Here is a 12515-nt window from a genome sequence, read left to right as displayed (position 1 = left end):
GGGTTGCAAGGAGTCACAAACTGCCTTCCTAGAAGAGTACAGAGCTGCAGAAAGGGATGAGAGACCTTTGGAAGAGAGAGCCAAGTAACAAACCTATTAGCTGGTGTGCTGAATTTCTCACTGCCTGGAGAGGTAGAAAGGGTGGTGGCAGCAGAATCACTATTGGTCTCATCCACTGGTGGAGTTCGGGGGAGTAAATCAGGACGGCGAAAGTAGATGCCTAGAAAGTGAAAGATAAAATATGAACCAGTGAGGAAGGAGAAGAGGAAAACTCTGTAAGTACTCAGTGTTCCATTGGGTCAGCAAAAGGAATCCAGGGTGTGGTAAAGGCTCACAGAATCTCTAGGACCACAGGAATCCTAATCTGAAAGATGCTGGGGAAGCAAGGGGAGGAGGTTGCTGATGACACACTTGAAGTGCTAACCTGGTTCCACTTCCACCTGTGCTGTCATTTCTGCCTTGTTATCTCCAGAGACAGGGACGGTCAGTTGGGGAGGGGAGAGGGAGTTTCCACTTGGGCCCACACGACGAAGGGATGAACTGATCCGACTCTTTTTGGAAGGAGAGAGCTTCACTTCAAAAGGGAGAAAAAGACCAGCTTAGTACTCAACACAGAGATCAGCACTAAGAGAAATAATGTATGAAGTACCTGACTTCCCTTTCCCCGCCTCCCCATCCCTTGAAAAGGTGAGACCAAACTTAACTTGTGCAGGAATACATCATTATTTGGGGCCCCTCAGTAGTCAGCTCCATTAAGGAAGAAAATGGGGTGACAAAAGATAAAGGAGCTAGAGCTTCTCCTAAACCCTAATATGGAATAATCTCTATATTTTAACTCCGTTGCCCACCCCCCGACTGTCCCCCATACCCAAGTCATCCCCTTCAAATTCCTCTTATTCAAGAAGCCTTGAAAATGACTGCCCTTTCATCCCCTTAAATTGTCAATGAGTATTACTTGCATTTTTTGGTACATTGTCTTAAAAGTTCTATTAAGACTTCATATTTGTGTACGTTCTTTCCAAATTATGTTCCTCTTGAAAGAAGAGGCTATCCTTGATTTCTTTTACACTATCCCAAACAATTTTGTTCCATAAACAGTAAATAAGCAAAGACCAGATTATCTGGTAGGGCTGAATAAAATTCCTAGGTCCCTGAGGCCCTCCTGAAGGAGTTTTGGAAAGGGGAAGCAGAAGCACAGAAACAGCCTAAAGCAGCACGGAGGCCAGGATGAACTAGTCTATCTTTGGTGCTAAGAGTCCCTGGTGAGATGATATGGGCTACAGTGAGTTTATGACCTGGGACAGGAGACAAAGAAACCCTCCTTGTATGCTTCCCCCCCGACCCCAAGATAGGAAATGTGTGTCTTTGTTCCATATCTCGCTGGTCGTCTGACCCAGTGGTTGGCATGGTTGCCACATGCTGAAGCTGCATACCCTACAATTCCCCCAGCCCTCCCAACTGCCCCTCACCTCAGTGGCACAATGTGTAGCAAGAGTGTTGGGGTTGGGTCATCTGGGAAGAACCACTTACAGGGGATTTTCTTGAATACTGTATTGCACATGAATCGATGGAACCGCTCAGCATAGAAACCCGGCCTATGCACTGATACTGTGTCCTGTGGAGTAGAACAGATTTGGCAAATAAGGTTCTGAGAAAGAGAACCCATGCCCAGTTCTAAATGCCATGTGCCCCTGAGCCAAGGACCTACAGAAGGCAGAAGAAGGAACATGGAGAGAGGCTGGACTGGTGATTTCAAAAACAGAGGGAATTTCTTGACCAGCAGAGGTTATAATCTTCTCTGAAACAGAGTCTGATGGAGGTGTCTGGAGCACTGAAAAATTAAGTGACCTGCCCAGGTCCAAAGGCCACCATGTCATAGGACCACAGAGTCATCAATTTAGAACTGGGAAGTCTCAGAATCATTGAGTCTAATCTCTTCTTTTTAGACAAGGAAAGCGATCCAGAGGGGCTAAGTGATATAGCCAGTATATTTCAGAGGCAGAACTCAAAACACAGGGCATCTCAAACTCAGTCAATTCTACCCATTTCATTATAGAGAAAATTGAGCAGGGAAATGCAGGAATGAGAGGTAAAGAGACATGTAAAAACAATCCACTTACCCCATCATGGACCAGAGCTTTCCACGAATGTTCCAGCTTCTTCATGAACCTGTGAAAGAGTTATTAGTGCAAACACATCCTGAGAGTTATGTACTCAAAAAAAATAATTATAATTTGTTTTGGGGGGTGGGTAAATGATAGTTAGGAGGACAAAGCCATCCAAACAGTTAATTCTCCTAAGAAATGAACAATTCAATTAGACAATTGCAAATGGGCAATGAGCTGGGACCAGAATGATATGGAAGGAGGAGCAAGCTGGACAGTCTTTCAGCAACTCCAAAGCTCTTTTAATAACACCAAACTTCTCCCAAAATTTTAACACCAATATTTTATGGGTAGCATTGAATGGTTGCAATTTACAGAAAACTATACAGTCTTCAAAGAATTAAAAAGCAGAGGACTATGGAGATCACACATAGGCTGCTACACAAAACAAATAATGAGCCACAATGGGAACTTCAGTAAAGATCTCATCAACTAAATGCATGATCAAAAAAGGAGATGGGCTGGTCACATGGCTAGAGCAAGAGACCACTCTCCCATGGACTCTCTGTGTGTCCATTGCTATGACAAGAGAAAGTGTGCTGGGTGGAAGTTCTGTGGCAAACATGTCAGTCAGGATGGGCAGGTGAAGATGAGTTGTAATCTGCACTGCTGGAGGAATACCCTCATAGGTGAGATCAGATATCTACTTGAGAATGGAATGAAGAGTAAAATCTATGCAAGGAATGAGGTAGTTATCTAGACCAAGGTAACTGCAGATCAGATTTTGGTTTGTTGTGGTGGTAAGGGGGACTCTAAAGACAGGTGTCCCTTTCTTCATGAGAAAAATCAACAAATACTGAATACTTGTTATGCAGCTGTTCAGCATTCTTAAATGCAAGGAACTCCCCAGGGAAAAGGGAGCGAGGAACTCTGGGCTGCGGCAGATTCTCCTCACCTCAGCTGACTGGAGCCAGAAGCTAGGGCTCTTGGCCCAATTATAGAAACTTACTTGTTTTTCCCTACTGGGAAAGTGAGAAAGGAAAGAGAAGTAACTTCCAGCTACAGATTGCAGTGAAGTGTGACTCAAACCATGTAAAGCAATAGCAGACAGATGGTCTTAGGGCTGACTTAGCTTTCTACCAGAAGGTATGTGTGAATTGGGGGAGGAAATGAAGCCTCTCATCTGAAATCTTGCATAACAAGCTGATGTCCTGAAACCTACGAGTCTTAATCAGGAGATACCTTGGAGGCAAGCCTAACTTATCTGACTGGAAGGGGGATATTTAGCCCTAAATACTCATTTGCTCTCAGCTCCCAAACCTAGGATCCATTTCTGTGTCCTAGTTGCTCAAGAGATTCTCACCTGTAAGACTGCAGAATGTCAATGATACCAATATAAAGCAGCAATCGATCCCCTTTACTGTTTCGGGCAGGAATGCCACCCATCCTGGGACAAATGCAAAAAGGGCGAAGAATGAGGAAACCACAGAGCTATAAGAGCATGTTGCCTCCCATCTCTATGTCAAATCCAGGCATGTGCTTGAGCTCACCAAAGCACAAACTATACTTAATAACTAAGGATTGGAGAATCATGAAATCCTCTCCTCTCAAATACGTTTTGCAGACATGTTCCTGCCAATCCACCCTAACCTGTCTTTCAGGAAACCTTCCCTAATAAACCCCACTGGACAATGGACCAACCTTATCCCACAGATATCACAATCTATACCAGATCTTTACCCATACTATAATGTTGTTCTTGGGAGTCATGATATAGGACAATATAGTATTCCAATAACAGGGTTGGTGACCTTGCACAGCCCTCCCTCACTCAAAGCAAAGTCAATTGCAAGTCATGTCATCATTTTGTTGTCATGGTCCTCTTAAAGAACGAAGGACAAACACAAATAGTATTCTGATAACTAGATTTTCTTGGATGAGGCCTAAGATGGTCCTGTTCTAAAATGAATTCCAGTCAAGAGTAACCTGCCTTTGCACTCAATTTCCCAGAACTCATCAAATACTCACTGGTCCTCTGTTTCCATGGTGCCACCCCGTCGGGCCTCCCCCTGGATGGACTCCATTGCTGTGGAATAGAGAGCCTTCTGTGGGGCTGGTTTTCGGGTGTCATTCCCAGAGCCCACTTCAGTGGGCAGCCGCTCTCGCTGTGCATGTTCCATGTTGTGAATTGCCACCAGTAGACTATAGTCCATGATCTTGAAGCTCTGTAGCACCTATGTACAAGGAAGATACTTTGACTAGAGGCTTTGTGAGACACATGATATTCAAATTGGAAAAAAGAAAATGGGAATTCCAGCATGAGGATGAGGATTATTAAGACCTGACACCTCTCCCCACACCACCCAATGCACAGTTGGGAAGGGTTCTCTTAGAATCATCCTATTAGCAAATGGTTCTCAAAAGAAGAATTGCAAACTATCACAAATAGTTTTTAAAAATTAGAGTCAAAACAGCTCTGTTTCACCTCCGGGTTAGCAAATTGACAAAGATGACAAAAGATGATAACAATCTAGGTTGCAGGGATTATGGAAAGATAGACACACTAATACAATGTCATGTTGATGAAGCTGTGAATTGGTTATTATGGAAAGCAAATAATTAGAAACAATGGAAATAACTAAATAAATTGTGGCATGTTACTGTAATGAAATACCACTGTGCTGTAAGAAACCACAATTATGAAGAATTCAGAGAAGCATGCGAAGACTTAAAAGAACTGAAGAAAAGTCAAATAAGCAAAGTCAGTAAAACAATACACACAATGACAACCCTGGAAATGGAAAGAACAACAAAATTTAGCTAAATGCTATATAATTATGACCATCATGCTTGGCCCTAAATAACAATGAATTTCTCCTTTATGGAAGGAAGGCCTGGGATGCTGCCCGTTACTGGCGGACTTGGCTGATGTGTATATTAATTTTCCAAAACAACCTTTTTTTCTTTCTTTTTTCTTTCCTTCTTTCTTAATTCTTGGTTACAAGGGCAAGCTCACCAGACAGGAGAGGGATGAAGAATAAATTTGGATTTGGTAATGTAAAAACAAAAGATACCAAATAGCAAATTAAAGCTCAAAGAAAAAAAGCTATTCTATGTTTCTCTTTCCCAACATAAACAGATGGGGTTCCTGTGACTCAAAGGTCTTACAGAGAAGGGGACCCTCCCCCTTTCATTTTCCTCTTGGCCTAATTCAACCTCACAAGTTCCACTCGGATATACCTAGCTGACTTTCCCTAAATCGTCCATCCTTCAGGGGTGTTTTACTTGTCAGCTTTCAGCCCTCTCCCCCTTTGCCCATCCTTTCCCTCTGTACTTTATAAAGTAATACTGGATTGCTGTGAATCCACTGTCAGGTGGCAGTGAGAGAAACGAAAGCCAAGCAAGGTGATGAAGAGGTTACTCTAAATACAGACTTCATAGGGCTGGGTTCACTGTGATACCTGGTGTCAGCGGGAAGTCTGGTGACTGTTTTTGAGGGAGGGGACCTTTTAAGGAATATCCTATCGAGCTTATCACAAGGTCTATACTGAGGCACGATCTCAACACTCCTTTTGCAGGAGAGAGGGGGCACTCACCAAGCAATCTCGCTGCAGCGTCTTGCACAGGGCATTATACATGTCAGCATCCAAGAAGAGGCCATCTGGCATATCTTGTAGGAAGTCTAGATCTTTGAAGGTGGGGAACACTTTTTCTCGTTCTTTCTGTGAAGCCCGTCGTTTGTAGGTTGAGCCCTTGAGGTCATACTTGACATGCATTTTTACTGAGCGTGGAAGTAGGTTGTTCATCACAACAATTCGAATGTTCTTACCACCTGCCTGTACACAGTACAGCCCATAGAATTTGGGTAACAGAGTTCGTGGATTCTGATTCAGGTTCTGAGGTGGCAGAGACAAGAGAGAGGCAGAGGATGTATGTTAAAGAGGACATTCCAGGGTTAAGTGACACCATCATGTTTCTCTCTACTGATTCTTGCCATAGGAATGCTGGTATTTACTTCCCAAGGCAGATCTTTAGGGTCTGTCAGCCTGGGATTTTCAAGCTATTCCTAGCTGCCTGAATCCCCTATAGCATTCATTTCAATTCTGCATGTAAGTCATTATACCAAGAGGAGCTGTGAAACAGTGACCCATGTAATAATGGCAATTTAGGGTCATAAGTAAGGAAGTATTTCTCTGGAGTTGCTGAAATAAGGATGAGATCATCCTGTGACAAAGGAAATTCCTGGGGACAAATGGAAGAAAGAGGTACTAGGAGGCCTTCTTGACCCATCTTCAAACCTGGGAGTATACACAAAGTGGGCAAAGGCAGCAAAGGCAAGTCAAAGAAACTGAATGTGAGCATGTAGCTCTGGCTTGGGCTTCTTAAAGACCTTAAACCCTGCTATAAGAAATGAACAGGAAGACTTCAAAGAGGCCTGGAAGGACTTATATGAACTCATGGTGCTGACTGAAAGGAGCAGAACCAGGAGAATTTTGTACACAGCAACAACAACAGTGTGTGAGGCAATTTTCCGGTAGACTTAGCCCTTCACAGCAATGCAAGGACCTAAAACATTCCCAATGGACTCGAGGCAAAATGCCATTCACATCCAGAGAAAGAACTATGGAAGTGGAACATAGAATGAAGCAGAATATTTTCTCTTATGCTATGTTTTGTTTTTTCTCATAGTTTCTCTCGTTCATTTTAATTCTTCTATGCAAAATAACTAATGTGAAAATGTGTTTAATAAGAATGTATGTGTAGAACCCATGTAAGATAGCATGCCGTCTCAGGCAGAGAAAGGGAGAAAATCTAAGTCTTATGGAAGTGACTGTAGAAAAGTGAAAACAAGTAAATTAATAATTAAAAAAAACAAAACAAAACCAACCTTAAACCCAATAGCATCACTTGACCTGGGCCTTGGGTAGGCCAGATATAGGAAACTAAGAACAAAGTGAGGCAGGAGAGGAAGGGACAAAAAGTGCCAAAATAAAGTTCCAGGGAAGAAAGAGTCAAAGCTGCTTTTCTGTGCCCCCTGGCACCATGGCCTGGGAGTAGATGAAAGGGAACTGTAACCCAGCTCTCTTACCATGTAGTATCCTGGCAGCAACTTCTGCAAGAACTCGGCCTCTTTGTGCTGGACAGTTTTGATGATGAATTCGTCATCACTGGACACGTAGAAGATGGAGCCACTGGCTCCAGAGTTGCAGAGTTCAATTAGTGGCTCACTACACAGGGAATACTGGGATCCAGAAAGAAAGGGAAAAGAGTTTCAGAAATACCAGCACCTGGCAAACCTGGGAATGGAATTCTGGGCTAAAGAAGAACTGGAAAGAAAAGCATCCCAGAAGCTTACCAGGTAGTCATCAGGCCGTATTCCAAATAACTCTCGGAAGTATCGGAAAGCAACAGGGGCATAAGTCTTGAAACGGAAGTCATTATAATGATGGCCAGGGGTCAGATTGCTCCCTTCACTGTACAGGATAAGCAGAAACAGTCAAAACTTGAAAAATTTGTCAAGAACCCTGAGGAATCCCCTTAGTGCCCCCCAGAGTCTAGCCAAGATCACTCTCCCAGAGGGATAATCAAGGTTTTGACTGAGTCACTTGGTGAGTCAGGAGCTGAGTGTGGGGATTAAGGCATGGGCTGAGGGAGTGCTCACATTACTCCCATACTCAATTCATTTAAAAAAAAAAAAAGCAGCAGCTGCTTTAGTTTTCAGCTCATTAAGCATGGAAAACTAAATCTCTGTGGCAGCTGAGGACAAGAGCTGCAATGGCAAGTCTGACCCCTGATTCCCTGATTGGATCTGGGGAGACACCTGACTTTTTAATCTCTGTCAAATGCCTCACTCAGTAGGAAGATCATACATACCTCTAAAATAAGGGGTTTAAACCAGAGTGTATATGACAGCAACAGGGACTCTGGCCATGTTGCTGGGGCGTGGGAGTGGGTACCATGCCAAGCCCTCTTTTTCCTATCCTTAAAGTGCAGCAAGTGCCAGTAACTTGCTATGGATCTTCAGTGGGCAGCCTCTGTTCTGAATGAACCCTACTGCCCAGGTCAAGGGTCACTGTTGAGGGTGCTTGACTTCTAAGGGCCAGTGTCAGGATGTGGACTAGATTCAACTAGCTGATAAGGTCTTTCTTTGTGTATCTCACTGGGATGTTCAACCTTCCAAAAGTGCAAAAGTAATGTGCTCATCACCAGGGTTACACAAGAGACAAAAACCAGTCAAATGTGCACAATTAAGTAAATTACAAAGTAATGAGGCTGATTTTTTTTTGGAGGGTGGTAGGAAGGAGGAGCATTAGGAAATGCTACATCCAATCTCCTTGAGCCCTAAATCTCATTTTCTGCAGTAGGAGAAATGGACTAGATCTGTTCCCCAAATATCAAGTTTTCTCACCTGGGGAAGAAGATACTCTCCACTACATAGAAGTCTTGCATGAGGACATCACGTTCTGGTTTGGTGCTAAGACTGCCAACAGTATGGGTGATGCCTAGCTGAATGGCACCTTTCAGGGCTGATGAGGTTGTCTGGGGAAAAGAAAAAAAAAGTAGGATAAATTCAAGTTACTAAATCTGACAACCACTATGAAAGTTCAGATTCAGCATGCTAGAGGAAAGAAAATGAAAGCAAAAGGCTTCTCAGTAAGAGGTGAAAACAAATACGTATTCCCTACATACTCCTGGGTTTGCTGCTACACGAGGGCCTGCTAGTGACTAAAAGGAGCAGAACATTGTGCTAGACAGAACAGCAAGAGTTGGGTTTCCAGGCAGGGTGCTCCCTTCCAAATGAGTTCCTCTCCTGCCACACACACTTTCTTTAGGGACCATTACTGTGTCTCTTCCTCACTCTTACACTTTGATTTCAGGAACCCCCTTAAGCTAAGAACCCTGGAGGAGAACCAACAGATACACACCCACCTCCCCAACAAGCACTTTATACCCCTGATGGTCACTTTGTGGGTGCCTGGCTGGCCTGGAGACATCACAACAGCATGCAACAGGGCCTGACTAGAATCCCCAAAAGACTAGAAATTCTTAGTTGGGGGGGTGAAAGGAACATAAAAGATGTAGCTCACTTCATAAAGAAAAGAAAGGGCTTAATAAACTCATCTTCCCCCACAAGACAGAAAATTTCCAAGTCCAGGAAGCAAAGGCCCCCCTCCCACCCTAATTCAAGATCCCAATTCCATAGGAAAGACTTTGTACTATGAGATCCAGAGCCTATTACAAGATGGTATTTCTCTAATCAACTATGGAACTATTTGCCTTTTTGCATCTTGTTTTAGAGAAAAAGAGGTAGAAATAGTGGTCTAAGCCACTCTGAATATTGCCTATTAAAAAAATGAAAAATAAACACTGCCTACAGTTATAGCATTAGGAGATTTTCATCTATAAAATGAAGGGAGCTGGACAAAAATTTTTAATCTGTAACAGATGAACTTTTAAAAAAGTATTTTGATAACTGTATTTCAATATAATTGATTTCCTTTGAAATCCTATGTATTTTATTTTGAGCATTTAAAAACCTTATTCTGAGGTTTGCATAGGCTTCACTAGACCACTAAAGGAGTCCATGTCACAAAAAAATTAACTCCTGGACTACATAATTGTACAGACTCCTTTAAGCTCTAAAATTCTAAGATATTATAGACTTTAGGGAAATTAAACTACAGCTTACCCAGGGCTGGAAGAGAGACTACATACCACCCAATACAAAAAAGTTGGGAATAAGATGAAGCAACTTTTTTCCCCTCTCCTATACTATTTCACTTGGTTATCTCATCACCTCTCATGGATCCAATTATCCCTGCCTTCTTTCAAATCCCAGGTAAAATTCCACCTTGCAGAAGTAGCCTTTTACACACCGATTTAATGCTGGTGCCTTCCTTGCATCAACTACTTCTGATTTATCCTGTGTACGTTTTCTACCCCATTTAGACTTCTGGAGAGCAGAGACTGATTTTTGTCTTTCTTTATGTGCCTAGCACTTAGCACAATACTTGGCAAGTAGGAGGCACTAAATAAATGTTTGTTGATGTTGTTTCAAGAACTGGCTATGTGAAAACCTTACTGCAAAAGCCAAAGAGACAAGTATATGCCACTATATCAAAGTGCTGATTTAGGATATTACCACTAAGACAAAGAGCAAATATGACCAGAAGGCAGAATCTAGCACTACCAAATCAAGAGGCTGGCAGCCCTAAGCATTGTCTATACCAGTCAAAGAAGCTCCAGCATAATGGTAGTGAGCATTTAGAGTGTGCTTAAGGTTTGAAAAATCCTTTAAAGAGAGTATCTCATTTGACCTTGACAACATCCCTGTGAAGTAGACACTATTATTAGGAAGCTGGCTACAGAGCTCCCAGGGAGGGCTACGGAACAAGAAGTTAGCTTGGAGCTTGGCCAAGGGCTCAGAAAACCTGAAGTAGCTGTTCTTCTCTTCCCCTTTCCTTCCCCAATCCACTTCTCTCTTCTTGGTTGGGAAAGCTCCTTTCCATCCCATTTGCTATCTCAAGGGCAGGTATTCAGGCTCCTCCCAGCAGTGTGGAGAACTTTTTCATTCCAAAGACAATACTTGGAAGGAATGAGCTTGTTGGGACAGGCTGTAAACTGGCCAGCTGCTGTCTGTCTGGGAACATCCATATAAGGGGCTGGCCTCTTCATGAAGTTCCATGTATATTAGGCATCACTGGAAAGGTAGAAGGAGATGTACTTGCCCTGAGGTAAGGTGAGAGCAGCCTTGAAGTACCTGTTGTATGCCTTTCCCTAACAGAGAAACCTAGTTTCTTTAGTACAATAAGCTGGTACTTGTTGCCAACTCTGTTGCAAGAAATGGATGGAAATGTAAACCTTCGATTAAGAACATCCTTATTTAAGCATACAGAGATGAGTAATCTTTTGTGAGGCGGCCTGCATGGCACTGGCTGCGTGTAATGCTATTACACAAAGGCAGAAGATGTGGGAAATCAGAAAACGGGACAAGGATGACCAGAGTTATCACTGCCCAGTTCTAAGAGGACACACATGAATCCAGATATACCTTTTTATATGTTGTCTCTCCAGAGGGATCAACACTTCTGTGTCCTATTTTCTTGACTGGACCAGAGGAGGTAGACACCTACAAAGAGAAAGAAGACAAAAGTAAATATTCACACTAGACAATTACCAAAGTAGATACAACCACTGATGCTCTGCTTTCTAGGTCAAGGGCATTTAATAAAGCATCAATGCTTATTCCCTATATATACAGTAACAGAAGCAGAGACAAAGGTCAATTGAAGAGGGTAATTGTACAATGGTACAATCAACAGAGAGGAAAAAAATGAGACTGTGGAGCAGCCATTACAAAAACTATGCTAAATCACTGGTTGAACTTAAAAAGGATGAATTACTAAGTAATGGAAAATATTTTGGATTTAGAATTGAGAGACAACTTGATTCAAATGTCATCTCTAATACTATCTATATGACATGGGTCAAGTCCCTTAATTCCTCAGAGACTCAAGTTTCCTTATCTGTAAAATGGGGATGGTATCTCTAGTACTTATTTCACAGAATTTTTAAGAGAATAAAATGTGGCAACATTTGTCAAGCATTTTGGGAACCTTAACATGCTATGTGAGTGTCAGCTACAGTTATTAAAATTATTAAAAAGGAGGCTCATTTTCTTTATCTAAAATGCCGCATCACCAAACCATTCTGGACCCTAGTAAGTCAGATCAAATGATCACACACGCCTAGTCAGTCCAGTCACTAGCTTACAGGAGTCAATTTAGAGTCTAGCAGTGACAAGGCTGAGATGGACCATTCCAGTCACAGTAAGAAAAACTGCTGGGAGTTTAGTCTTGACTTAGTTTTCTATTCTCAAAATAAGTAGGGAAGAGGGAATGGTGATTTAGGGTAGGACTCATATGATGACTCCTAGGAGCCAAAAGTCAGAAGAGAGGAGTGTAGATAAGGCCTAGACTTTACTATGTGACATTAAAATTCTATGCCTTCTCTCAAGGTCCCTGGTTCATGAAGATAATCACAGCCGGTCACATTTTTGTGATTTGAAATTTATAAAGCACTTTTCAAACAACAATCCTGTAAAGTTGTGTGAGTACTGCTATCTCCATTTAAGAGAAGATGAAAAAGAGGCTTAGAAGCTAATGATTTGCTCTGGGTCATACAGCTAAGAAGTATCTAGGTCAGGACTTAACAAAGACCTTCTGAGTCCCAATACCAGCATTCTTACCATTATATCCCTGGTTCGTGAGCAGAAGGATCTTGGAAAATGACCCAGAGGAAGGGTTTCTTCAAAGGCCCTCAAGGCCTAAAATCTCAAGACACAAGTCTTGGTTGCTTTCTACTTGTATGTTCTGCAAGCTATCACAGATTCCCAGAGTGGGCAGAAAA

General features: G+C 42.4%; 1 protein-coding gene across 1 annotated transcript in view; it reads right to left on the bottom strand.

Moving 5' to 3' along the window:
• The window catches only part of LOC140522996 (putative PIP5K1A and PSMD4-like protein), a 49375-nt gene that overhangs the window by 20179 nt on the left and 16681 nt on the right, over positions 1-12515 (bottom strand). The window contains exons 3-13 of the mRNA XM_072638108.1: positions 11158-11235; positions 8515-8645; positions 7462-7579; positions 7195-7347; positions 5702-6001; positions 4134-4339; positions 3469-3552; positions 2121-2169; positions 1531-1615; positions 425-574; positions 94-220 (exon numbers count right to left, since the gene is read on the bottom strand). Of these exons, the coding sequence (XP_072494209.1) occupies positions 94-220; positions 425-574; positions 1531-1615; positions 2121-2169; positions 3469-3552; positions 4134-4339; positions 5702-6001; positions 7195-7347; positions 7462-7579; positions 8515-8645; positions 11158-11235 (1481 nt within the window). The remainder of the gene's footprint in view (positions 1-93; positions 221-424; positions 575-1530; positions 1616-2120; positions 2170-3468; positions 3553-4133; positions 4340-5701; positions 6002-7194; positions 7348-7461; positions 7580-8514; positions 8646-11157; positions 11236-12515) is intronic.

This window comes from Notamacropus eugenii, chromosome 2 (genome assembly GCF_028372415.1).
Source record: "Notamacropus eugenii isolate mMacEug1 chromosome 2, mMacEug1.pri_v2, whole genome shotgun sequence".
In the NCBI taxonomy this organism is placed as follows: domain Eukaryota; kingdom Metazoa; phylum Chordata; class Mammalia; order Diprotodontia; family Macropodidae; genus Notamacropus; species Notamacropus eugenii.
Note: the sequence above shows the minus strand (reverse complement) of the source record. Positions and strands in the feature narration are given on the sequence as shown.